Raw genomic sequence first — 27,500 nt, forward strand, 5'->3', positions numbered from 1 at the left:
CGTTCCTACACACCACAAATTGTCAGTGTTACGTGAACTCTGGGTGGGAGTGTAACAGATGGCACCAATTGGACCATTTGGTTCCATTTATTTGTTGACAAACTCGGAGTTATACTGTTATTAGGGAAGTTAGGGGTCCATTTGGATCCGCTTCTACACTCGCAGGGTTACATTTGTGTACGTCTTTAAATGTTCCGATGAATTGAAAATGGAGGACCCTGAATGATGTAAACAAGTCTTTCTGGTTTCATCCTCGTAGCAGTTTTTGTACTGAACTTGAACTGTACCCATTCTAAACTGAATACAAATTTCAGTCAATCAAATCAACTCTGAGGATTTTGTACTACTACCATCCTTTGATGTGTTGATATGATCAAACAACCACCTGGCTCATTGTCTGTTTAAACTTGTTGACATTAAAGGTATATTCAGTGATTTCACTTAATTCAAATATCACTTATTTTTTTGTTTTGTTGTGATAATCCTCTCTACTATAGAGTGTGCTGACCATATAAGGAGTTCCTCCCTGTCCCCAGTTAACCCCTGGGGGTCAAAAAACCTTAGGTTTCGTTTTTGGTTCTCTATCCTGATTGGATGAAAGGCTTAGGTCCCAGCCAAAAACGAAACCTAAGGTTTTTTGAGTGAAATCACTGAATATACCTTTAAGTTCTCTCAGTTAGATGGGTCGTGATGGCAATCGTAAATAAACTCTGATATCTTCTATTACAGAAAAGTATATGAACATGTTGATGCACAACTCGCCAGCTCGGATGTGAGAGCCGTCCACACACCTGGGGGACAGGTCTTCTTCGTAGTTTAATAGCGATTCACTGGAGATACAAAGAGCCACTTCCACGCAAATCTATCCTCTGGTGACATCCACCCCGGTGACAACAACATGACCTGTCGTGACCGGACCCCTGAGTTCCAGTCAGCCTGTAAATCTCTCCAGGGCAGACAGGTATGTTGATTTCTATTATCCTAGCCCTTAGAATGGCAGATGGCTATGATATTGCATACATTTCATGCCTAACTTTGAATGTTGGTGCTACCAGCTAGGCCTAGGGCAGGGGTGTCCAAACCTTTTTTAAAGGTGGTCATATTAGAAACTATTAAAACACCCAAGGGCCAACTTCATAATGTACCTTCAGATTTAAACGATTCTATTTAACTATTGTCATGAATATTTTATATTAATGGTCTTTTGTCAGGTGTGCTGTAATCAAAAAGTATAACTCAGCCTTTTTTCAGACATATTTCACATTACCAATGTAACCAGACGAGCAAGGTAAAAGAAAAGAAATGCAAGGAACGAGGAACACTGACAAATTATATACTCTGAGAAATTCCCAGGTTAAAAAGCTTAAATGGAAAACTCCCATACTGTTGTTCATAATACAATTCAGGTATGAAGCTGCGGGCCCTGGGGCCACATTTGGCCCGGGCTGCAGTTTGCACAACCCTGGCCTAGGGTATGGCAGTGATCATCTATAGCTGTGTACATGGAATACATGAAGCGTGCGTTCTGAAATGCGCACCGGGAATGTGCTCAGTTCTTTTGCACTGGGCATAGAGTGTGGCTTATTTACTTATTTACGAACAACCAGTTAGAACGACACACTTTCCTGTAACATTGACCATACCTGCCTACCTGCAGTTGGTCTACACGTTGATGCATAATTATGTAGTAATAAAGCTCCCTGCTGGGGAGCGCTCGAGACACTGCAGTGACGCACACACACTGGACAACCCCAACTTCTGAGTAGGGTCGGTCAGTGTGGGCACTCGGCACAACGCACTAGATTTTCAAACGACAACGCACCCGAGTGCACTGAATAAACGAAGTAAACTAACGACATGAGGGCACACCAGTGCGCTCGGTGCGAATTTACGAACGCCCCCGAAATTTATGTAATGTTACAATCATATTACCAACATTATTTTCCTGACACATGTGTGCAGGGCCTAGGATTGTACACAATACACATTATACATTTAATTTGTGTATCGAATACTGTCAAGTCTAGACCTCAATGTGTATCTACTTACTTTCTCTTTCATATGGCTCAATGACTTCATATCATTTACCTTGTTTCTTTCATGTCAGAATGGAGTCCAACCCAGTAAACCAGTGCTCACCGCCCTCAAGCAACGCAGTGACTTTACGGTCATGGCTAAGTGAGTCCAATAAAACCTGCCTTCTGTACACTAATAGCTGACTAACACATTTTTAAACTATTTCTCTTATTTGATTTAGCATAATGATATTCAGTATGCAGACTTGTATATGTAATTCTGTTTCTTTACGCGGGGGGAGTCTCCATGACTCCATCAACTGGAGTAGTGTGTTTTTCATGTGGGTGATGAAGGAAACTAAAAGTTATGTGTTTGTTGTATTGCAGGAGAATTGGGAAAGACTTGAGCAATACATTTGCCAAGTTGGAGAAGCTCACTATTTGTAAGTTATCCTCCTAACTTGGTTCAGTTCATTTAAATTAGTAGCCTTATTTAAATTTGGGGTATATTTGAGACAGTCTGTTCTAATGAAATACTGTTGTATTGGTATTGCAGTGGCAAAAAGAAAATCTCTATTTGATGACAAGGGAGTGGAGATTGAGGAGCTTACATACATCATCAAACAAGTGAGTCTGTTTTTTCTTTCCCTCCCCAAGTTGTGTGCAATGGTCTCTTAAAAAAATTATAATAATGTTTTACTGTTGGGGAGAAATAAAACGTGTTAATTGAAAATGAAACTGTGTGCGCGTAGGACATCAACAGTCTAAACAAACAGATAGCCCAGCTGCAGGACTTGGTGAGGTCTCGTGGTACCCCGGGAGGCCGACACATCCAGACCCATTCCAACACCATAGTAGTGTCTTTACAGGTAGGTCCACTCTAAACCCTAAAGGTCCTTTCAGAAGGGGTGCAGGTAACGAAGGCGTTGTCGCCTGGATTAACGAGAGGTCTGCTCATGAGGGGTGCGGGACGCGTAGTGTAAAAAAAGCTCACGACAATCCACGTCTAGTCGCCTGGATTGTGCTCATGTGCTTGACATGAGCACGTGCGAGACAATTTCACAGGACCACTCCCATGAAAATACACTTGTGTAATCGCCCCTCAACTTCTCTATTGAAAATTGAAAATTAATTACTAGGCGCGTCAGTCGCTCCCTGTCTGAAAGGACCTTAAATACACAGCAGTAAGTACCAGTCAATTCATTTTTGCTATTGTGTCTGGTGTCTTTTCTTAATGTTATTTTCACAGTTAACAGGCTTTTTAATTTGCTAATTATTAAGCATTTTCATTAGTGGTAGGTTCTCAAACTTGTTTTTCCACCCTACCATCTCCAACCACTCATAATGGCTCTTATTGCTTGTCAGATTTATTTGTTGCCCCCTGTTCTCCTCTTGCTAAGGTATTTTTAGCCGGAAGTCTTATTTTGAAGACTGTTAACTCCCAGGCCAAGAAGCAGAAGTAAAAAGCGGCTGTAACGTGACTTGCGATAAAAATGTTTTTCTTCTTTTTTTTGGGTTGACAATGTGCAACCCCAACAACACCGTAGTTTGAGAACCACTGAGCGATTTCTTTTTTAAAGGATCCACATTAGCTGATGCCATGGCAATCAGCTGATTTTATTATTAGACGAAAGTCGAGTGCAAAATTATTCCAATATATGCTATTGGTCTCTTGAACCTTTAGGTTATTGTACAAAAGAAAGTAATAGAATAACTAATATCACTGTCATCCCAATGTATTACCCCTGTCTGCCAAAACAAGCATTTCAATTTAAAAGAAATCATCTCACAATATGTTTAAACATGATCCTATACCAATATCTTTCTGTGGCAGTTGCTCTGTCGTGGAATTTGATCATTAGAAATGGACTGAATCTTTTCAATGTTTTTGTGAATTATCTTGTCCAATGTATTTGGTCTCCCTGCTCTTCTATTGAGACGCTTGGATCCTGTGCCTAAGTTAGACACGGCCTTTGACACTATCCTGCTTCTGGTTTTACAAAACGTTGACCTGAAGGTCAAAATTCAGTTTCCCCCTTGAGCAAGCAGACAGGCTCTCATTAGCTCAGTGTGTTTGACCAAGTTATGTCTTCTCTTTTCACAGTCCAAACTTGCTTCAATGTCCAATGATTTCAAGTCGGTCCTGGAAGTCAGAACGGAGGTAAGGTGTGCCTTTTGTATCATGCCATCAATTCCTGTCTAGTGTCTACCACAGATCACAAATTGAGAAAGGTTTTGCTTGCTATAAATATGTTGCTTTATGTTAACTTAGTTTCCAACCGCCCTTGTCTTTCCCCCTTTTAGAACTTAAAACAGCAGCGGAGCAGGAGAGAGCATTTCTCTCAGCCTCCTGTTGCCACCTCTCCTCTCATGGCCAACAACTTCAGTAAGTAATTTCACACTCGGCTTCCTGACTTAGAACTGCTCTTTCTATTTTTTTCTTTTTCTTATATTCTGTGACACCAACACACCAGTCATAGCTTTTCTTTCTTTGCTGCTGCTTTATCGCAATATTGGAAAACACTGGCTCCCACTAGAACAACTTTTAGCTAAGCATACAAGTGTGATGGCTAGTAATTACAAGAGATCCTGTAAATGCACCAGTAGCAGGGAACTGATGCGCTTCCTTTACAGGTCCAAAAAATTCAAACCGCTAGCTTTTGTCATACATAACAAACTGCTGAAAAGTAATGTAAGTGATTCACATTGTATTCATTGTGGTCACCTATAATATAAAATAGTGCTGCACGATTCTTGCTCAAATGTGAATCTCGATTTTCCTCCACAAGAATTGAGATCACGATTCTCACACGATTCTCGTTTTCTTTTCCATGAAAATATTTATTAAAAAAAACAAGAGTAACTCAAATGAATTGGACAGCCAACTAGTGCTGCACGATTCTTCACAAAATGAGATTGCATAGGTGTCTGAATCTAGATCTCAATCTTTTTTTGATTAATTCTGCAGCACTAATATAAAACATGAAAATATTTTAGGGAGCCGCAAAAAAGGGGCCCAGGAGCCGCATGCAGGTCGCGAGCAGCGCTATGAGTACCAGGGCTATACAACCTCAAAAGGTATTTCCCTGGAATGTCCGACTCTCCAAGCGGGTATAACCTGCTAGTGTGTGTGTACCCGCTGTTCTCTGTTCTTTTTCCCGCTACCGTTGGGGATTTCTGTCTCACCTCAGCTGCCTGTGTGTGTTTGTGTTTTTCTCTCTTTCAGAGAGCTCAGTGTTGATGCAGGATGAGAACAGAAGTATGGGCGACGTGGCCATCGACATGGATTCCCAAGCCAACCCGATGCAGCTCCAGCTTATTGACGAGCAGGTAAGCGTACATGTTTGTAGGAGCAGGGGTGATGGTGAGTCTGTAATAATAATATATTGAATCATGATCTAATAATATACACAATTATGTTCCCTTATTTTTGGGGTATTTGCCACATAACATTAGGAGCAGTGCTGCTGTTAATGACGCCCAGGGAGCAGTTGTTAGGGGTTAAGTCTCTTGCTCACATAGAATAGGTCGCCATGGCAAACTGGCAACCTTCCGAATTCAACGATTCATAAAGTACAGTATAAGTGGCATACATGGTTGATGATGGCTCTCTTCTCTGTGCTGTTGCAGGACTCGTATATCCAGAGCCGGTCAGACACCATGCAGAACATTGAGACTACCATCGTGGAGCTAGGATCTATATTCCAGCAGCTGGCCCATATGGTCAAGGAGCAAGAGGAGACCATCCAAAGGTGAGAGGGAGTAAAGTTGATGGGGAATTTAATGAATGAAATGATGAATAATACTAATGGTATTTTGCTATTGTGAATTGAAGGAGAATGACTATAACCTGGCCATTTCTTTTTTCCTGAAGGATTGACGCCAACGTGGAGGACACCCAACTGAACGTGGATATGGCACACAGCGAGATCCTGAAATACTTCCAGTCGGTCTCGTCCAACCGCTGGCTGATGGTTAAGATTTTCCTGGTCCTCATTGTGTTCTTCATCGTCTTTGTTGTCTTCTTTGCCTAAAGGCAAAGGAGCAAAGTGAACAAGTGGACGGGACGCAATAAGGATGAGGGAAGCTAAAGCTGGACTTGAAGCAAAGGGTTGTGGAAAACAGCCAGTTTAGAGGACGGTATTATCTGATTCTATGGAGGCAACGTTTGTTGGACGCACAGAATCCATGCTCGGAGGGGGGTGGGAGGGATAAAAGGTAATTTTCTGGTATTCCTACAAACGAACCTTCTCAGTCTCACTTTGACTAAGCTTTCTCCACCAAGTAGGGAATTCTCCCGAAATGAAAAGGATAAATTATTGAAGAATACCCACTTTATATAGTGCAAGCTCTGTTTTGTTACTTTAGAACAATTAATCATAAAGATTTAATCCCTTTAATGGTTTGATTCTGCAAACTAGTTTTATTTTTTTTGTCTTTGGTTTATTTTCCTCCTTTCCAACCATGATTGGCTGACTGGAGTTTGTTCACAAATCGGTCCCCTCTATATTCTGTCATCATGCATTCTTTTAATTGAAGAGTGAGATTTATGATAACAAAATGATATATGTCAACCATTTATCGCAACCTTTTTTTTGTTTTACTTGACCAATCTTTGTTTTGAGGTTTATTTGCCAAATGGGTACTTTTCGAGAACTGTGACATGATACAAAGACACTTTCTGTGGTCCAGCTCCTTGCATTATGAAGGCACACAGTCGTAAAGTATTAGTCGACTGAAGGGGACTTAACTTGCATAACCCAGTCAAAGAACGCAACATGTATTATTAGACCAAACGGATCACCATGAACGACGTATTGTTTATGATGACCTGTAACGGTGTGTAATATGTTGTCGGAACTTGTCGGGCCAACTGACCCTTCTGTGGGGGCCCGAGTGAGGTTCATATGGTTTGACTTGATTTCTCTGTGGTGCTTGGAGCTTGCAGTGTGATCATGAGGCCGGTTGAATTAGATGCTCATGCTGAAGAAAGTGAAAACAATGCAGGCTTCATAGAATGCTTAATGGCAGATCTACAAGCTCGTACAAATTAAACATTAAAGGGGTTATGCCAGTTGTGAAAGCCCCCTAATGACGTGACTCACGATCAGCCAGATGACCCAGAAGATTCTGGTTGGTCTTCACTACTTCGCTACGATAGTAACTGCCCCTCATGTTGTGAGCAGTCTATCCCTTTCTCAAGAGGGCAAGGCAATTAATGTACAGACAGTTATTTAAAATTTAAATAACCACAACTTTTTAAGATATAAAAAAAAAAGAAAACACTTATTCCTATTTTCCCTGTCTTTTTTAGCCAAATGCCTTCACTTCAGTGTATAAAGTTAAAATAGTCATGTATTGAAAAGAAAAGTGCATATTAATAAAAAGAATAATAGGGTGCTGTTGTTAATGGTTGTTATTCCTTATGGCAACTTTGACAAGAGGATTGTCTAGTTGGTAATTAACCATGCAGAGCTGGCTATTATGGTGACACAAGTCGAGAGTCTTAAACTAGGTTGGGCTGCGTTTATATTTTGTCCCTCAGTCATGCGCCGTCGATGGTGTATGCGCATACCATATAGATTAGTGTCTAAATGTTTAACAACCCATTACACGATCATCTATCAAATTGTTTTATTTACACAATCACGTTGACATTCACAATAGAAAAACATTTCTACTCACTACTATACATTTGTACGAGAGCATTTAAGTTTCTACTACGCATTCATTCATCTGATTATGGTAATGAGGATTTCTGTGGTAATGTGCTGCTTATACAGATGGGTGACTTGAGCTGAACTCTGCTGCCTCCAGCTGTTGCATAACATGCAGACATTTCAGTTCTTAAGACATCTTATCTGATTTAATATGTAGGCTACCTAAGCTCTTACGATTTCATTGAAATGGCACCTAGGTTAGCATTCGACTTGTTTGCCACTAACTATGACACTGTAAAGTGTCTGCAACTTCCCTATGTGGTGACACAAAACCCAAACTCAGCTGATGAATCTGATAAATCAAATAGCCTTTTTAATGTACTTTTTAATTTATACATTTAAGTATATACATTTGTTTAATCCTTAATTGGATTTCCTAATGTAACCTGTAAACTGTCTGTGTAGATAAGGTAGTAGCTACTTTTATTTCATATTATTGCTAATCCGATCTGGTCTGATTCTTCTGCACTCCAGTACACTTTATTCAACTGTATTCAATGCTTTCACATTGCAGCGTATCCGTATCCCAGTACACTTCAACCAGTCCCGATGTGGTCCCGGGAACGGTTGGGTGATCCGCTCCTGGGAACGGTACACAGCATTCACACTACCACAACATCTGGACAGTGGTCCCGAGTGCACATCCGGAACCATAGTGTGAATCCCCCCTAACTCTTACTGCAGGACCCTGATTGTCTAAACATCTGTAATTACCAGACTGTTATGACCAAGCAATACAGTCAGATGATTACATAACATGCCACTAAGAGCCTATCAACCCTCTATTACCCCCACAGTCCCATTCTCTCTTTTCGTTATCTTATCGTTGTCTTATCGTTCTCACATAGCACATGTAAGTGAGGTACTTTATGCATGGTAAAACTAGTTTGTGGGTTTCTGCATCATTCAGCACTGAGCCACCAAATCACAGCTTCTATTTTCCTGGAAGATTCCATCTGACAGTTTTGGGACTCTTATACAACTGTGTGCACTGAATGCCTTTGTTGCTGCTCTTGCTAAAGGGGAAAGGTTGTTTCTCATTGTATGCCTAAACCAGTCCTGCCTGTCAACAACTTGCTCACTCAGTAAGGTTTGGCTCTTTTTGAGGGGTGCTAGCCCCTCCTATATATAGCTATTGCCCCCCACAAAATGTCCGTAACACAAACATTAAATTCCATTGACAATGAAGGGAAAATGTTCGTCATCTTGTCCCCACACGTCTCATATTTGCCATCGTCATTGTAGATGGCAAATGTGAGACGTGTGAGGACAAGATGGCATGCATTTTCCCTTCATTGTCAATGGCATTTAATGTTTGTGTTGTGGACATTTTGTAGGGACAAAAGCTATATATATGACGTCTACATATGATGTACATTTTCCCTTCATAGTCAATGGCATTTAACCCATTCTGACCGGGCACCCATTTTGGTGTCAGCATCATGTTATGCTTTACCTATTTAAAAATAGCAGATCTACAAGCTCATATCGCGCCACCGAGTGGCGCGATACGAGCGACTGACATTTTTAGAATCTGATCTCAGGTCAGAATGGGTTCATCAGACCAGTGTGTGTCCGGCGGAAACCTCGTATGAATCTGATCTCAGGTCAGAATGGGTTAATGTTTGTGTCGCCACAAATTTACGTCATATTTGGTGGACATTTGACCTAATTTCTCCTTTCATTGTCAATTGCAAATATTGAGACGTGTGAGGACAAGAGGATGTAAATTTTCCCTTCATTGTCAATGGCATTTAATGTTTGTGTTGCGGGCATTTAGTGGGGACAAAAGCTGTATATAGGAGGAGCTAGAGACCCTCTAAAAGAAGGGTTAAAAAAGGCCCTGCTTCCCTGATTGGCAAACCCAATGCATCCCCATCAGCTTTGCGAATTGGCCAAGCATCACGTGACATTTGAGCCTCTGTAACTCTGTAGCTCTTCATTGATCCAAGTTTCTACTTCTCTGCTAATATGTTGCGTTGGACGGTGAATCTCAAAGGACCATCGAAAAACCTTCATGCTGCTGTGTCAGTGGGGAACAAGGTCTACTGCGTTGGAGGGTACAGTACCGGGGAGACCTACATGCAGAACATGGGTGAGATTGATGTTCACGTCTTCAGTTGCTCCCAGTGACAACTGAAGCTAGATGGTATTGAGCTAGATGGTTTCATCTAGCTCAATGTTCGCTATTCCGAGGACGTCATGGGTCTATGGGGGTTTCCATTGTTCCATTATTATTATATTATTACATAAAATATTATGATTTATTTTAATCAGAATCTGCTTTCACTATATGCCTCATGAATACCATAATAGGGCGTTCATGACGCTACACTGAAGCTCTAGTGACGTACAGTATAGTGGTGTAGCCCCTATATATAGCAGGAGTGTTAACTCATTATCGTTCTGCAGAGTGACCATGGCAGCCCTGAAAGTCTCAAAAGAACAGAAATATGACAGACAACTCAGACTGTGGGGTGACCACGGTCAAGAGGCCCTCGAGAATGCACACGTGTGTCTCATAAATGCAACAGCATCCGGAACAGAGATTCTGAAGAACCTTATCCTCCCAGGTATTGGAGCGTTCACCATCGTCGATGGACACACAGTCTCTGGAGAAGATATTGGGAACAACTTTTTTCTCAGCTACGGCTGTATAGGAAAGAACAGAGCTCGGGCTGCCACGGAGCTTTTGCAAGAGCTGAACAGCGACGTGTCTGGAAACTTTGTCGAGGAGACTCCAGAGAAGCTCCTGGACAATGACCCAGGCTTTTTTCAAAGGTTCACCCTGGTCATTGGCGTTCAGTTGCCAGAGAGCACATGCCTGAGGCTAGGTTCAGCTCTGTGGAGCGCCCGTGTACCTTTCCTAGTTTGCAGAACGTACGGCCTAATTGGCTACATGAGAATAGTGGTGCAAGAACACACAGTGGTTGAGTCTCACCCAGACAATGCCATAGAAGATCTGCGGTTAGTAAAGCCATTTTCTGAGCTAAAAAAACACACTCAATCCTATGACTTGGACAGCTTCAAGAAGAAGGATCATAGTCACACACCGTGGGTTATTATTGTTGCCAAATACTTGGAGAAGTGGCTCGATGACATTGAGCACAATAATCAGCCACCCAAAAACAGACCAGAAAAGGATGCCTTCAAAGAGTTGATTAGGGAAGGGATTTTGAAAAAGGAGAACGGTGTCCCCGAAGTTGAGGAAAACTTTGAGGAGGCTATTAATAACGTCAACACCGCCATAAACGCCACCAAGATTCCTGATGCTGTGAATGAGCTCTTCAACAGTGAACAGCACTGTGAACAACAGATCACATCACAGACCCCATCCTTCTGGGTGTTACTGCGAGCTGTCAAACAGTTCGTCCAGAATGAAGGTGCTGGTAACCTGCCTGTGCGAGGCACCATCCCAGATATGACTGCAGACTCCCAGAAGTTCATCAACCTTCAGAATGTTTACAGGGAAAAGGCACTGCAGGATGCTACCGCTGTGTCTAAGCACGTAGAATGCATCTTGCAGGCTGTGGGAAAGCCACCGGAGAGCATCTCTGAAAAGGAGGTCAAACTGTTTTGTAAAAACGCAGCCTTCCTGAAGGTGGTCCGTTGTAGGTCTCTAGCAGAGGAATATGGCGTGGATTCATTCAATAAGGATACAATCACCGAACAAATGGACGATCCAGACAGCCAGATGAACTTCTACCTCATGCTGCGCGCTGTCGATCGCTTCTTTCAGCAGCACTGCCGTTACCCGGGGGTTTGCAATCACCAGGTGGAAGAGGACACCAGCAAGCTGAAGCTGTGTGTGAACAGCCTGCTGCAGGAATACAACCTGGAGGTAAACATCAAAGATGATTACGTCTATGAGTTCTGCCGATGCGGTGCCGCAGAGCCACACACAGTCGCTTCGTTTGTAGGAGGTTCAGCTGCTCAAGAAGCAATCAAGATCATCACACACCAGTTCGTACCCTTCAACAACACTTTCATTTACAATGCAATGTCTCAGACATCCGCCACCTACTTGCTGTAGAAGAATGAAATGAGGTCTAATAATGGCACCGCCTCATGTGGATCTCAGATTTCATGTGGCCAGTATGTTGTGGTTTCAAACCTGCAACTGCAAAGTTACATTTCTGGCTTGCAAAGAATATATAAATAAATTGTGTATTATATAAAGGCAAGTTGTGGTTGTCTGTCTGTGTGCCAGGCCCAGGAGTGTGCCCAAGTATGGACAGGGGTCGACTGATGTCACAGTACTGACATCATAAATAAACTGTCAGTATAGTTCTGATGTCATAACCTGGCCTCTAAGTACTTTGTGATTACAGGTATTTCCCCATGCAATACGGGGATGGACACAATGTGACACAACATGGGGAGGATCTTCCAAAGTGGTTGATGCAGACTGTCGAAAGCCTCCACAAAGTCAATAAACACCATATGAAGCAGGTTGCTGATGTCTTGGAGTATATAGGCGTGGTGTTTCTTGTTTTATCTTCAGCATCTCTGGACAGACACATGACATGTAGCTGGGTGTCCAAGACTACTCACTGTAAGCTGCACGCACTAATTTGTCCACCGGAGGGAGCTGCAGCTCAACTATTAAGGTTTCCTTGTTGTGACGCGATTGGTCTTTATTTCACTCACTGTAGCACCCTAGTCGAATGCTGTTGTGTCTGAGTCACTCCATAATTTCCACAAAAATGGCACAAAATAAAGAGAGATAAATTCAGCAAGAAAGAAAAAAATGACAAAAACTCCCCACTCCTTGCATATTCCTATGGCATATGTGCATATGTGCAAACTGCAAATGTTCGATTGGTCAACCCGGGGAAAAAAAGATCACACCCGTGTGAAGTGAGGTGAGGGTCATTCTTATCATCGTACATCATCATGAAATAGACACTATATGTCTATACTGTCATAAAAAATATTGCCTAATTATATCCGTCATTAACTGTTGTAAAGAACTTGTATGATCCATTTTTTTTAAACCCTTATGGGTTGAAGTAGGCTACATAAAGACCCCAATTGATTTAATTCCTCTAGCAAACCTTGTATTGAACGTTTTAGGCAAACTGCTAATTAAGTAATCAATCAATCAATCAGTCGGTTGATTTCAGTGTGTTGTTCTATGCAAACTGCTAATAAAGTAATCAATCAATCATTAAATCAATCAATCAATCAATCAATCAATCAATCAGATGGTTGATTTCAGTGAGTTGTTCTGTAAAGGAATACCATGCTTTAGCTTTTCAGATATTTCTTTCTTCATTCAAAACAGTTTTTAAAATGACAAATTCAGAAAAAATGGCCTAGCTGTCCTCAGCCAGTATCGAACCCATATCTTTCAATTTAGTCATTCTGAATACTGTTATTTAGCTCAGTTGCCTTGTGGTTAGAGTGTCCGCCCTGAAACTGGGAGGTCGGGGTTCGATCCCCGGCCGCGTCATACCAAAGACTGTAAAAATGGGACCCAGTGCCTCCCTGCTTGACACTCAGCATCAAAGGGTTGGATTGGGGGTCAAATCTACTGACTACTAATCAAATGATTCCCGAGCGCGGCGCACGCTGCAGCTCACCGCTCCTTGGCTGCGACTCACCGCTCCAAGAGATGGGTCAAATGCGGAGAACAAATTTCACTGCGGTAACGTGTGTGACAAATCGTATGACTTTGACTTTGAAGGAATAGGCCTATCATAAACTAAACTAAATTAAGTTTAGTTGAAATTCTACATAAATACATTTGACAAATAAACTAGTATTTTAAAACTCATGTTTTCCTATGTTTTCAGTCGGTCCTGTCACATGTAGCCTATAAAACACTAACACTGCATGAAAAGTGTTTCCTATATTGTGTATTCCTTTAAGAATGTGAGTTTGAGGAAGTGACGTCATTTGACCAAGGTGATACAAATTACCAGGAAACATAGTAAAGGTGAGTTTTCTAATATGATTATATGTTTTTAAGCTTGTTTTTGCACATGGTTTTGATTAGGACAAGCTCCAGGCCCTAGCTGTCACACTAAAATATCGTATAGTTACTGAATTTCAAATTAATGCCATTGTTCTTAAGAGAGGCACTATAGCCCCTCCAATGCCTGGCTTTGTGTATTCTGCCCATGATGTTATGTGGGTATGTTTTATAACAAAATTTGTTCCGTACAAACTTACAGGCCAAGTCAACGGCAAATGACGTCACATGAATGACATACCTCTGTGACTTCATCATTCATCATACACGATCAGAATGATAAAAGGTGCCCCTCACTTCACACAAATGTGATTTTCATGACCTTTATTGGTTAAATAATATGTACCGTATTGTACCCAATATAAGACGAATCTTATTATAAGACAACCCCCTTAATTAAAGACTAATTTGTGGAAAAAGAACATTGAATGTCAAATAGTCCATTTTTACACAGTTAATTGATTGTACAATATACATTGGGGTCCCAGAGATAGAAATGCCATTAAATAGAGGACCGTAGCCGGATTCAGGTCAAACTGGGGGTCCTTGGTATATATTTACAAATGGGGGGTCCGCGGGCTATTGAGTATCAGTTTGGGGGTCCTTGGCATGAAAAGGTTTGGATCAATTGATTTTCTATGGACATAAAGGCCTATCATACCTACTACTGTATGTTATATACAAAAAACAAAGAAAACTGAAAATAAGTAATATTAATCAGACATCATATATCCTTAATCTCCTAATAGTTTGTTTATGTCACGCGTATGCGAGCATTGACCATTTGTGCTTATGTGATCAATCAATCAATCAATCAATAAGAGCTGGCAATTGTTATTTTCACAACATTTGAATAAGTTTATAATTAGGTTTATATAAGTTTATATATAACAAGTGTGTGGCTAGTATACTCTTTAATTATTTAGTGTTTAATCCGTTGGCTGGCACCTCACAAGGACCAGTTTGCTGTGCACGTTTTGTAACCTGATTGATCATAATGAGACCATACAATAACCATGATAAACTTTAATGCAAAAATGTATATACAAAGTGCTGTTCATTTGATATGTAGCAAAAAGGACAAAACATAACAGCTTTCCACAATAAAAAGTTAAACCAATAATACCGGTAACCATTTCACAGGCAAAATTTACACATTTCCAAAACGTTATATCTTTAAATATTACAAATAAAGTAAGCTATGACGTTTACTTGTGTACAAATAATGAACAACAATAGAGGCATATTTCAAAGGGCCCTAATGGAAGTGTAGGCAAGGCAGACATCCTATTGTCAATGGAAATACGGAATGTCACATTCTAGACCTCAGGAGCAACAGTACTGCTAGTGTTGTTATTGTTTTGTCTTAAGGCAAGACAAAGGGACATTTCCTTTTGGCTTGGTCTTGCGGCTGTTGAACTGCAACTCCACTCCAAAGGTCGTCAGGAGAAAAGCACAGCACGTTATTCACTCAATGGCAATCTCCTGAACCTGAATGAAATAGTTACTGTACCTCTTATGCGACTGACACTGGCAGTTTAAAAGCTGAAATCAAGTTGACCCCTTGATTGTCTGAACAGATCTTAAGGACCAGAGAAATTATACCAGGAACAAGTATACTTTAACCCCCATCATTTATATACAATCTGCACACATACACATACTTCTTCTACACATCATTACTTAGCATTTGCCATTTGCTACACACTTTTGTCCCGAAATAACTTACATACTTAACCATATACAGATATTCTTGTGTGGTTGGTGGCTTTGGTCTATAGTGGAATTGAAACACTTAATCAGCCCTGGCAGTGATCATTCATGTCATTCATTAGCCATTCAAGGAAAACAGGACATCATTTTCACTCCAGAAGAAACATTGAAGTACTGTAGAAACAAAATTGGTGTGACTGATATTTACAGTTGCAGTCATTAAAATCGTAGCTACATATCGTAAATATTATTTGTGTTTCACTTAATGCCTGAAGATGCTGCAAAAAGTGCAGAAACCTGGCAGCAGTTCTCCGACTTGCTTATCTGCATGTCTGCACCATTGTACTTAAATGTACATACTTGATTGTACATATGTCCATTGTTCCATGAACGGAGATAGACAATTACCAGCACATCTATTGGCAATGTCCAGATGACTGAGCTAGAGGGAACCTCTTCTCCGGGTTCCCACAGTTCCTTGGGGCGTTGTCCCCCCCAGCGCTAGCCACATCAAGGCCTAGCGACCGCCGGTAGGCAGCAGAGAGTCTGTAGAGCACCTCGGCAGAGGGTCTTGGCTGAGCGTCAGCCTTCTGCGTCATCAGCATCTCAAACAGAGTGCTGACCTCAGAAAGCAAAGCCCCGCCCAGTGGGCCTTCCTTCTCTGGCGTTTTGCCAAAAGTGGAGAAGGAGCTGTAGTCGTGGTGGACATCGTGGTTGGAACCGAGGTCATCCGGGGATGGCGGCCCGTTTGGGACAAACACGTTGTCGTGGTAGTCTCCAGTGAGGGGGAGTGAGAGCCGAGCCATCCATGCTGGGTCGTGGAAGTCTGCGAAAACGTCATCTGCGGGACGGGCGACAGACAGGGAACGTAAGGTGAAAATATGTTGAAGCAAATTTTACAGATGGACACAAGTAATAAACAGCCAGGTGTCCTGTTGTTGGTCCCTGCATTTCGACGTAGTTTATTCCCCTGACCGTTTCTCTACAAAGACTCCGAAAACGTTTCTATAACATTAGACACTGAACAGTTTCAATAAACAAAATGATCCTTGAACTGTCAAGAAAATGTAATTCCCCAGGATATACGTCAATAACAGAAGGAGCCACTGTGGGAAATGGGGCTCAAGGTTCCGTCCTACTGTACAATTCCCTCAGATAGATTAAAGTGCTGTATGTCGCGTTAAAAACAGGATAAGGGACATCAGAGGAGTATATTTATCTGCCTGTTGTGAACAGGCATTTCCTGCCATCCTCTTGAGGAGCAGTCCTGTCGGAGTGGTTAACGTGGTCGCACAAAATGAGCACGTACACACTCCAATGTGCTGAAAAGACACTTAAAGCCAAGCCATTTTCTGGAGTCAAGCATTCCAGGCATTTTCGGAGATGCAAAATCAGGGTGTGTCTGATTTGTGTCTCTTTGGCCGACATAAAACCTAGACACTGAATCACTGTGTCTTCCTTTTGTTTTATTCCATGTACCAAATGTATGTAACAATTTAACAACGTTGATTTTGTGATGCTTGAAAAGTCTTATTACACTGAGTGCTGCCTAGCATAGTACATCAGTAGCCTATACAATGGCTTAAAACCTCTTAAGCCCCAATCCCCTGCCGGCGGGGGCAGCGGCTGTCCACCTCATGAACAGCTCTCAGCGGGTAAATGGGGCTGGTCAAGGTCTCAGGTTCCAACTCCGATATATTTTCCCTCCTGGACCCCCCTGGGGTTTAAGAGGTTAGCAAGAAAAAAGTTAATTCGCAATTGATTGACTTCCTCTTGTTTTTTGGTGCAACCCCTCTTCCTCTAATGTCATTCTCCACTGTTGAATCTAATTAGGTTCATGGCCTGGAAAAAGCTTTACTACTGGCCCTGTGGTCTCTTTCATCTAATCGCAACCAGACGCAAGGCATGTGCTTGCACTCACATTATCTTTCTCTCTCTCTCTCTCTCTCTCTCTCTCTCTCTCTCTCTCTCGCTCTCTCTCTCTCTCTCTCTCACACACACACACACACACACACACACACACACACACACACACACACACACACACACACACACACACACACGCACATGCACGCGCATGCATGTGCACACGTATACACACAAGCACACACGCCTGTCTCAAAGCTAGATCATCGACAATAACATCACATTGCGTTAAGTAGTGACAGTGACAAAGAGAGGGAGAGAGGGCTGCCTCGAAGTATCTGAACCACGGAGATCATCAAAAGAGGCGCTGAATCACATGGCAGGCGGCCCCTTCTGAAGTCTTCCTCACAACACCGGGACAGCTCAGGAGCAGCCCAGTAGCATCGCTAATATGCTGCTGGACCATGTAAAGACATGCTACAGAGAGACCCGGGCTGAGGCATGCTGGGCCCTGATCAAGGTCTCTTGTGTGCAACTGACACGGAGCGTGGCGACTCAGCGATCAAAGAAAGCTGCCCACATCACAGTGAGAGGTCGAGCAGCTTCAGTTGAAGTGCATCGGCCCTGTAAATAGTGGCCCTTTTCATGACAGCCATCTTTCGTTTAATCTTTTCTCTTTCAGTTAGTTGCGATTGCCGAAAACACAGCTGTAATTTGGGATAAGCTGCTCTCGTTTGCTTGAAACATTCTGCACCGACGGACAGAGTGGAGGCTGAAACATTCTCTAAACTTGGCACTAAACTGGCCATCTCTGACCTACAGAGGCATGAGAAGAAGCTGAGCGGTGTTCAAAGCCATACACAAAGCGGAGCCACACACGCACTCCCACACCATAGCGCAAAGCTTTACTCGTGTTGACTTTCTTACAGCTGGTCTGCCTGCAAAGAGACTACATGGTCCACAAAGTAGCCTGGCTATTACTTCATTATTGGAACCAGACGAATCCTTCTATAGCACACCCAAATACCTTGAGGAAACACATGCACTCAAGACCAAAGCCATAAATAGCCACTGATAGGGCCCATTAAAACCCAACCAACATGTTGTTAATTAGAGCAAAGCTGAACTAATGATGATTGTTTGATAATGTAAGGCTATATATATATCTATCTATCTATCTATCTATCTATCTATCTATCTATCTATCTATCTATCTATCTATCTATCTATCTATCTATCTATCTATCTATCTATCTATCTATCTATCTATCTATCTATCTATCTATCTATCTATCTATCTATCTATCTATCTATCTATCTATCTATCTATCTATCTATCTATCTATCTCATACAGTACAACACCTATAAGACAGACAAACATGCGCATTTGTCACTCTGCCCTCAGGTAAAAATAATCCTAATAATTTTCAAGGGGTGTGTGTGTGTGTTCAGTCTGTGCACGTTTGTGCGTGTGTGTAATGTGTCGCCGGAGGTCTGCAAAAATCAATCAGCATCTGTAAAGACAGGCAGACTCACACCTCTGTAATCTTCTCTCTATTGGCCTGTGTCACTCTACTCTAGGGTGAGTTACACTAGGAATGGTGCCTGCAGGGCAGCGGTGACTCAACTATGACACAAACACTGGCACGCACGCACACACGCACGCACACACACACACCTGACCTTCCCCACCCACACCTTCTTTCTCACTGACACACTCACCGCGCCACGGCCCTTTGTTTCCTCTCTGTTATACTAGCTGCACTGACTTAAAATGAATCTCTCTCAATCTTCACACAAGGATGAAAAAATCCCCATACTGAGCCCCAAGGCTCGCTGGGTAAAAAAAATAAAAGAGTCAGTGTACTAGGCCTTTTATCAGCATGAACAAAGGCGGGCCCCCTGGTTAGAATGTACCTCTGTCAAGAACAATATCAGGAAGAAGTTATATGTATCGGTATGTAGGCCTATGTTTACCATAGTACCCTATATGGCGGGCCCCTATTTGCAATTGATCTCTAAACCCAACCTCAACTGGCACACACAGTCACACACTGCTTTCTCTCAGGCAAGCACACTGCTTTCACTCTCTCCACCTGTAGGCATACAAGAGCCTTTTCCAGCAAATCTCTTGACTTACACCAACATTGTTGTTACGTTATGATTTTATGAAGCATTTTGCTGAGCAACAGTTTGTTCATAGAACTAAGAACTAACACCATGCACCATGATGCACTGTCACGATTCTACTCTTGTCACAAGAGTCTTGTGACAGGATAACAATGCAGATTCTGACGAGGTAGGGTGACGTGATATTGACGGTATGAAATATACCAGCATTCATTAAATTGAGTGGGAAGAGGGTTTCGTCGTACCAGTGTTGTTGAGCAGGTTGGCAATGCCCTCCTCCAGCTGGGGGTCTATAGGTGAGTCTCTGCCTGCCTCCCAGTCTACGTCTCCAGGCTCGCTCTCCCCATGTCCACTATCCTTGGTACTCTGCCAATCCTGACAGTCCTGTCCTCCAGACCTGGAAGAGAGAGAGAGAACATTCAGGCATTTGAGCCTAGGTTGTTATGGACTTCCAACTGATGCCATTTACAGGGAAGGTCAGCACACTCACCAGACTGTACAGTATAGTATATGGTCCATAGGATATAAAGGTTTAATACTACTAATAATTATTTTGTATATTCATCGTTTTTGTTGTACAGTGTACAAACCATCTTAATTTCGAGCCCAGGTTTTAGTTTATGCCCACGTCATTTATCAAGCAATCATTGATTGATAACACACACACACACACACACACACACACACACACACACACACACACACACACACACACACACACACACACACACACACACACACACACACACACACACACACACACACACACACAAACACAAACACACTCTTTATCAGACTGAGTGCAGAGACAGGCTGAGACAGGAAGTCTCTCTGCCAGTCGGTGATGTAGATATGATGTAGATAATGTGTGATATAGGACTGGACCAGAGTAGTCATCGATAGATGTGATCATGCAGCAGCAGCAGCCCACTCACCTTACATGGATAATAGAGTAGATAATAGAGTAGTCATCATTAGATGTGATCATGCAGCAGCAGCCCACTCCCCTGACATGGATAATAGAGTGCCTTTCTGTGGTTCTTTCAGCTCATTTACAGCATGTTATGGGCTCCTTAAAGGGCTACATGGTTTGCAGATCTACAAGCTCACCGTGTTCTTCAGTTCTTAAAAACCACCGGGAAAACACCTATTGAACATTTTATCTTCAAGAATAGTTATGGGTCCTTGGAGACAGGCCTACATGGACGTATACTGTGTGTGTGTGTGTGTGTGTGTGTGTGTGTGTGTGTGTGTGTGTCTCACTTGTATGCGTACCTGTGCAGCAGCACGCATGCGCATGGAAATTCCTGAACATGATGAAGTCCACCTGATTTGTCATCTATCTATGTGGTATCAAAAGCTGGTGAAGTGATGTCAATTCTTATCTCATCTCTAAGACAACATTGTGGTTTTTCAAGGTGCTGCTTCCTGGCACAGAGTTCTGAGTCACACCATCACTATACACTAAACACTTGGTCTTGCTATAGCCTGTCCCTTGAACACCCTTCTCTCTCTCTCTCTCTCTCTCTCTCTCTCTCTCACTGACACACATATACCCACACACAGGCACCCATGGGCTTATGAGACATACTTCCTGTAATTTGAGGTTAAGACCACTTCGTCTTTGATCGTCATCTTCTCTCCTTTGTTTTGTTCTGTTTGCGCTCATTGACTACATTTATATGTTTGGCCCGGCATCAATCAATCAAGCATGAGCAAATTGTGATTCAAAAGGCAGCTATACAGTTGTTTCACTCTCCGTACCTGTGTAGGATGTGATCAAATTAGGAGCGGTACTGTTTCTTTAAGTCACATGGTCACATGGATAAAGTTAGTGTCATGTGACCTCTGCTGTCAAAAGCACATTGGTTTGATCATAAAGCATAGCATAATATGAAATGGACTACACAAGCCTGCAAGGGTTAGTGGGAGGACATAGCCTGCTTTCTAGCAGCCACCTGGCTCTTAAACAAAGTTTTTATATTCCCTCTGGAGCAGCATGAATTTAGGCATATGTTAAACACCTCTGAAAGCTGCAAATCCTTTGGTTTTTCCACCCAACACGTACATGCTGAGTTTCTAGTTTTGTTGCTTATTTTGTCTTGTAGAGCTGTTTTTCTTTTTAGATGAAGAGGAGGGGTAAATGAGCTAACCTGCCGGCTCGATGAGAGTACTTGTTGCCACGGAAGTTTGGCCTGGGTTGCAGCCGGCCTTGGCGGAGCAGGGTCAGGAGCTGAGAGATCTGCTGCAAGGAGGAAGACAGGAGAGGTCAGTTACACTTGGAGTGAGAACATGCTACAGTGACAAACAAAGTTAATTTCTATGTCAGTGGTGCTCAACCTTTTTCATGTCAAGGACCCCCAGAATGTATTTGTATGCGGACCCCTATCTGACAGTTCCAGGCACCCCCCAGAAGCAAAGATTTTTCTATTGACTGATTGACTGACTGATTGACTGGTTGATTGAGCCAAGATTTCCATCAGAAAAACTTTAGAGCTGTGTTGTTCTTGAGGGCCGGCGCTAGCCCCTCCAACGTCTGCCTTTATATGGCAGATGTTGCCTATGGACTTTTAACGTTTGTTTAGAGCAACGTGACGTCATGTGGGATGTTTGTTTACAGCACTTTAAACAGGATGCACACGCACATTAGACACACCAACGGACCGACATGTGGAAACAAGAGTCGGACATGCGGTCGAACATGCAGGGTTAGGGTTAGAGAGGTAGGTTGTCGGTATAATGACAGTCGGACCAATAGTATGTCTAAACTAACCACATTTGTTTATTATTACCAGGCTTCACTTCACACATATGATTTTTTTGGTGTCTATTTGACCAAGTGCTTCAATCTTCAGTTCTTCACTATTTAGTTTAGCTGTCTAAGAGATTAACAAGCACTGTAGCACTGTCAGGTGTGAAATGGATACATATTATTTCTGTATGAGAACTTAACAGTATATATTAATGTGGGATCCTAACAATGGCCAGGCCCTCACCATTTTATGCTGACAGCTTTGTGGTATTAGCGGACGCCGGACGCTGTGGGCGTCTGTGTGTGCATGTTTGTGTGTGCATGTCTGTGTGTGCATGCCAGTGTGCGGCGTCAATGTGAATACACGTGCATGTACGTAGTGTCTCTGCGTAGGCTATAGTATTTGTGTGTTTATGCACACGTGCGCTTTTTGCAGGGACAGGAAAGGGCCTCTGCGTAAAAGACTATTCTTCTTTGACCCGTTTCCTTCCAGGATAGACCTCAGAAATATGGACCTGTGGGGGGGTGGGGGGAAGCAGAAAGTCCCTCCCTCACTCAGTCCACCAAGGCCTCTTCCTTAGGGTCCTCTTGGGAGAGACCTCAGAGGCCTAAGTGCCAACTAGGGCGGGTAGCGCAGGACGCTGAGGAAAAGCTGGGTTAAGAATCAGCCTCCGGCTTCCTGCTCTTACTAATGGAATTCACGTGAGGCCGTCGGGACGGGCCAAACTCTTTGTTCTCTGTCTGCAGGGCGTTGTTGTCAGCCTGGACTATAACATTCTATACGTCTCCATCCTAATGGTGGGAAGGTTTGACTACCACTACCACAGCATTCTGTATGTCTCCATCCTAATGGTGGGAAGGTTTGACTACCACAGCACGTCCGCAACTGAAAACCTGAAATGGTATTGAAGTACGAAAGGGCCCAACAGTGTTGCACGTAATACCAAATTGAAATACAGACATGGCTGTAGCTGTGTGTGTGTGTGTGTGTGTGTGTGTGTGTGTGTGTGTGTGTGTGTGTGTGTGTGTGCGCGTGCGCGCGCATTCGTCTGACCTACAATAACTTTGCTCAACCAACTGAGTCTATAGTAACCATCATTTCTATATAACTAAACCATAGATTGTACCACAATTGTGACCTTTAAGTTATTGTGGAATTTCTCAGCTGCCCCATTGCTGTTTGTCTTTCGTCACAGCAGGCTCAGTAAGAGTGATTTGGGCCATTTGTAACGGGACAGTCTGCAGCCCTTACATGTCAAAGCGGTGTTACCTTACACCACATATACACTGCAGTTTACTTTGGCTGGCTTCGCTTCACCCCCATAAAGGATCACAGCACTCCACTGATTCTTCCTGGCACCCCCACTCTCATTCTTTCAATACAAATCTGATATGTGATATTGAGTAGAAAGGATCGGTCCTATTTCTCAGGGGAGGGTAGGGGAGCCGTCGGCTCGACTGTCTCTGACACATGAGCACCTGAATAAACGCTATGCTTTAGCTCTAAAATCATCTGTCAGCTGTCCCTTTAGGCTGTCTGGTTAAGTCATGGAACAGGCTAAAATAGCAGAGAGGCCACTGGGAAATTTTAAGGGGAGGAGGGGCTCTCCCTCACCATGCTCAGTAATGGATTTCCCGTTAAACCTTGAGGTAAACAATTTCTGCAATAACTGCATGCTTTGGTTATACACGGGGACAAAGTAAAACAATTAAGGACCAGTGTGCTAGAATGAAATAAATGAGTTTATCGAACCTGTACTTCTGGTGAAGCCGCGGACAGCTCAATGGAGTTGTCCCCAAAGGCGGCCATGGACAGCCGTACCAGGTTCCTCAGCATCTGCCTGTGTTCAGCATCCTGCCTCCCTCTGCCCTCTGAGCTCTTGGGCCTACGAAGCGTTGCTTGTGACGACGATGAACCTGATGGCGCCTCTTCCTCCTCTCCTTCGGGTCTGCTTTGGGAGTCGGGGTCGGTGCAGCGCTTAATGGTGTTGGTGTGCGACCCGGAAGAAGACGAGGAAGTGTTTCTAGAGTTGCGGAGGGTCCGGTATGGCGTCGCCGGGGTCCGAGGCAGAGTGCCGTCCAGTTCTATGCTTCCGGGCTTCCTGAGTGTTCTGCCGTGGGAGATGGGTAGAGTGGCGTCGGCCTCTGGATACTGGGGATGCAGGCAGGACGTCATGGATGCTGCCGCCATGCTGTATTGGCTTCCAGAACGCTGCTCCCCGGTCATCAGGGGCAGGGGATTCAGCGGCTGGGCCTCACTCTCGTTCTCTGAGGGCTCTTCCTTTCGTCCTCTGAGGACAGGAACAAGTTGAATGTCTGACTTCCTGATGTTTTTCTGCGGGCGCCGCGGATGACGGGTATATGTGGACTCGGCCTCTCTGCAGTTGTAGGCCCGGTTGTCCCGTTTCTCAGGGCGGCAGAACGTGGTCACCAGGGCGATGGCTAACAGTAACAGGAGGCACGTGGCACCAAGGCAGATGGCTATCATCATGGTGAAGCTCAACTGGCGGTGGTTGCCGGGAGACGAGTTCTTGAGATGGTCCTTCAAATTAATGAAGGTCATTTCCAAGGTGGCTTTCGTTACCAAGCTGGGAGTTCCCATGTCGGATACAGAAATGTCCACCTTGAATGTTTTCCCAATGAGTTCTGTGGCATTGGTGGTGTTGACAAACAGCTGCCCCGTCATGTGATTCAGCCAGAACAGCCCAGTGGGATTGCCGTCAGCGATGAGGAAGCTGAGCTGTCCATTCAAGCCAGAATCTGGGTCTTCTGCTTTTATGGTTGTAGCCAGGAATCCCACGAGTCCATCATGTGCCGGGCGATTGATGGGTGAATTGGTGGATCCCTCATCCACACCATTCCCCAGTTCGGTCACAATCTCCCCCCTGTCTGCGTTGACAGGGACACTTAGAGATGCCACTCCTTTCACAGGCTTTGGCTCAGTGATGATTGGGTAATTGTCATTGACGTCTTGGATATCAATATGGACTGTGGTGGTGCTGGTGAGAGGGGGGTGGCCCTGGTCAATGGCCTCCACAATGAATAAGTAGGTACGGGACTCCTCGTAATCCAGAGACTGCTGGACGCTGACCACACCACTGGTTGGGTGGATGGCAAATGACGCTGTGGGTGATCCGAGTTCATTGGACTCCCGTATGGAGTAGGACACCCTTCCACTAAGCTCCAGGTCTACATCATGGGCATTTACTTTGAGAGCATGGTAGCCGGCAATGTTGTTTTCCTGAAAAGAAGCCCTGTAGTTGGAGGTGGAGAAGACCGGGGCGTTGTCATTCTCATCCAGCACATGAACAGTGACGTGTCTAACACAGGACAGTGGAGGGTCTCCATAATCCTGGGCGAGCAGTGTGATATTATACTCCATAACCTTCTCTCGGTCAAGGCTGCCATTGGTTACAATCATGTAATTGTCCCCATGAATTCTTTTGAGGCGAAATGGGCCAGATCCTTGCTGGATGTGGGCATTCATTTTGCCATTGTCCCCTGAATCTGCATCGGAGACCATCACCAATGCCAGGAATGTGTCCTCTGGTGCCCCTTCCAACACGGTGGCTACAGGCGAGTCAGGCGGCGTCCAGGTGATGTGGATCCTCGGTGCATTATCGTTTACATCCTTTAGCTTAACATGAACTTTACAGTGAGAGGGGATTGAGTTGGGTCCATGGTCGCGGGCTTGAATGTCCACCTCATATGAGTGCTTGGCCTCGTAGTTCAACAGGCCTTTCAGAGTCACGTCCCCGGTTTGGGGATGCACGCTGAAGAGTTTCTGTACCTCTGGAGGTGCATGCTTGCTGAGGGAATACTCCACTTCCCCATTAGCGCCTTGGTCAGGGTCAGTCGCCTTGAGGTTGACGACTAGTGTTCCTTGGGCTGTGTCTTCAGCCAGCTCCACAATGGGTGTACTGTCCTCAAATGTGGGGCTGTTATCATTAGAGTCCAGAATGTTTACACGGACTAATGTGCTCCCTGACCTAGGGGGGTTCCCCTTGTCCCAGGCCATCAGGGTGAGGTCGAAGGAGGCCTGAACTTCCCTGTCCAGCTCTTTAATCACCACCAGCTCTGACTGCTTGGTCCCACCTGGGGCCACCCTCACATCCAGCGCAAAGTGTTGGTTGACGGACAACGAGTAGGTCTGGAGACCATTGGGCCCGGCATCAGGGTCCACTGCTCTGTCCAGCGGGATTCTCATCCTCAGGGTGGCCGTCTCCGAGATCTCAACCTCCTGCAGAGGGCTGGGGAAGCTAGGGCTGTGGTCATTAAGGTCCATCACTTCCACGCGCGCCCGCAGGAATTGCACAGCGCCACCTTTCCTGTACAGGACACTGAAGGCCAGCTCGCACAGGTCTGCACCTCGGCACAGCTCCTCCCTGTCCAGCTGGCCGAGGGTGGAGATGAGGCCATCTCTGGCACCGACGGAGAAGGGCAGGGCCTGCCCGTGCTCTACGACCTGGAAGTCCTCCAGAGAGCCGGTTTCGTCCCTCTGACGCAGGTCGTCGACCAGACGGCCGACCCGCGTCCCGGCCGGCTGCTCCTCCCAGACACGGTACATGAGGGTCAACGGCGACGACTCGGAGGAATGGGCCTCACAACTAACACTCAGAACCAGCAGTAGAACCAGCAGCATGGTGGTGGCAGATATCAGCTGTCTAATACCTAAATGGGCATTTTCTATCATTCAGAATGGCAAGGATATAAGGCCACTCAAATCTTATCAAATTATGTAACTATAATACCCATATACTGTAAAAGTCGATTTTGTTTAAGTAAAAGTAATATATATGGATGTATTTTAACAACCATTCAAAAATAAAACAATCAAAGGATGGCATGTAACAAAATATCCAGTGGATTAACAATAATCTTGTTGAGGGCTATAATTTAAAAAAATGAATTGTTTAATAATAATATTCTAAACTACGTAAATACGTTGATTCTAAGAACATAAAACTGACAAAAACTGCAGTCTAGACAGGACATAATTTCAGAAGTATATAATTAGAATAACAGCCTCTATCTTCCGCTCACACAATCCTGCTTGCTCAACACACAATAACTAATAACTAAACACTATAGTACACAATCTATCCTACTGGATAACTCCGTTCTACCAAGAGCTCCATTAAAAAACAGCTTTTCCCAACACACACCATCCAGATTCCAGACAATGGTACAATACACTATTCTACCCACTGCTCAATATACAGTACAACAGCCCTGCCTACTAGCATTACTCACTCACAATGCTGCTGGCTCCCAGCCTCTCGGCTCATATGGTATTCCTGCTCTCAGTAAAAGTTTGGATCTGAAT

General features: G+C 43.9%; 3 protein-coding genes across 4 annotated transcripts in view; 2 read left to right on the forward strand and 1 right to left on the reverse strand.

Moving 5' to 3' along the window:
• The window catches only part of stx5a (syntaxin 5A), a 7,928-nt gene extending 515 nt beyond the window's left edge, over positions 1–7,413 (forward strand). The window contains exons 2-12 of one of the 2 annotated variants that reach the window (XM_083785383.1): positions 730–961; positions 2,108–2,178; positions 2,403–2,458; positions 2,572–2,642; positions 2,768–2,884; positions 4,120–4,176; positions 4,320–4,401; positions 5,013–5,093; positions 5,242–5,345; positions 5,646–5,767; positions 5,890–7,413. In XM_083785383.1, the coding sequence (XP_083641509.1) occupies positions 899–961; positions 2,108–2,178; positions 2,403–2,458; positions 2,572–2,642; positions 2,768–2,884; positions 4,120–4,176; positions 4,320–4,401; positions 5,013–5,093; positions 5,242–5,345; positions 5,646–5,767; positions 5,890–6,049 (984 nt within the window). In that variant the 5' untranslated portion in view covers positions 730–898 and the 3' untranslated portion in view covers positions 6,050–7,413. The remainder of the gene's footprint in view (positions 1–729; positions 962–2,107; positions 2,179–2,402; positions 2,459–2,571; positions 2,643–2,767; positions 2,885–4,119; positions 4,177–4,319; positions 4,402–5,012; positions 5,094–5,241; positions 5,346–5,645; positions 5,768–5,889) is intronic. The other variant, XM_083785384.1, reaches the window with a different exon arrangement.
• Positions 7,414–9,722: 2,309 nt separating this feature from the next.
• On the forward strand, positions 9,723–11,768 carry LOC310873103 (NEDD8-activating enzyme E1 regulatory subunit-like; the record flags this gene model as incomplete). The annotated part of the gene is made up of 2 exons (XM_083785398.1): positions 9,723–9,830; positions 10,148–11,768. Exon 2 carries the CDS (start codon positions 10,155–10,157, stop codon positions 11,766–11,768), a length of 1,614 nt encoding a protein of 537 aa, XP_083641524.1. The 5' UTR covers positions 9,723–9,830; positions 10,148–10,154.
• Positions 11,769–14,752: 2,984 nt separating this feature from the next.
• On the reverse strand, positions 14,753–27,480 carry pcdh12 (protocadherin 12). Its single transcript, XM_083786506.1, has 4 exons — positions 23,928–27,480; positions 21,576–21,667; positions 19,668–19,819; positions 14,753–16,266 (listed from the first exon to the last, which is right to left on the reverse strand). Exons 1-4 carry the CDS (start codon positions 26,865–26,867, stop codon positions 15,842–15,844), a joined length of 3,609 nt encoding a protein of 1,202 aa, XP_083642632.1. The 5' UTR covers positions 26,868–27,480; the 3' UTR covers positions 14,753–15,841.
• Between the last annotated feature and the right edge of the window lie 20 nt (positions 27,481–27,500).

The sequence above is a fragment of the Protomyctophum parallelum genome (assembly GCF_964188405.1).
Source record: "Protomyctophum parallelum genome assembly, chromosome: 16".
NCBI lineage: Eukaryota > Metazoa > Chordata > Actinopteri > Myctophiformes > Myctophidae > Protomyctophum > Protomyctophum parallelum.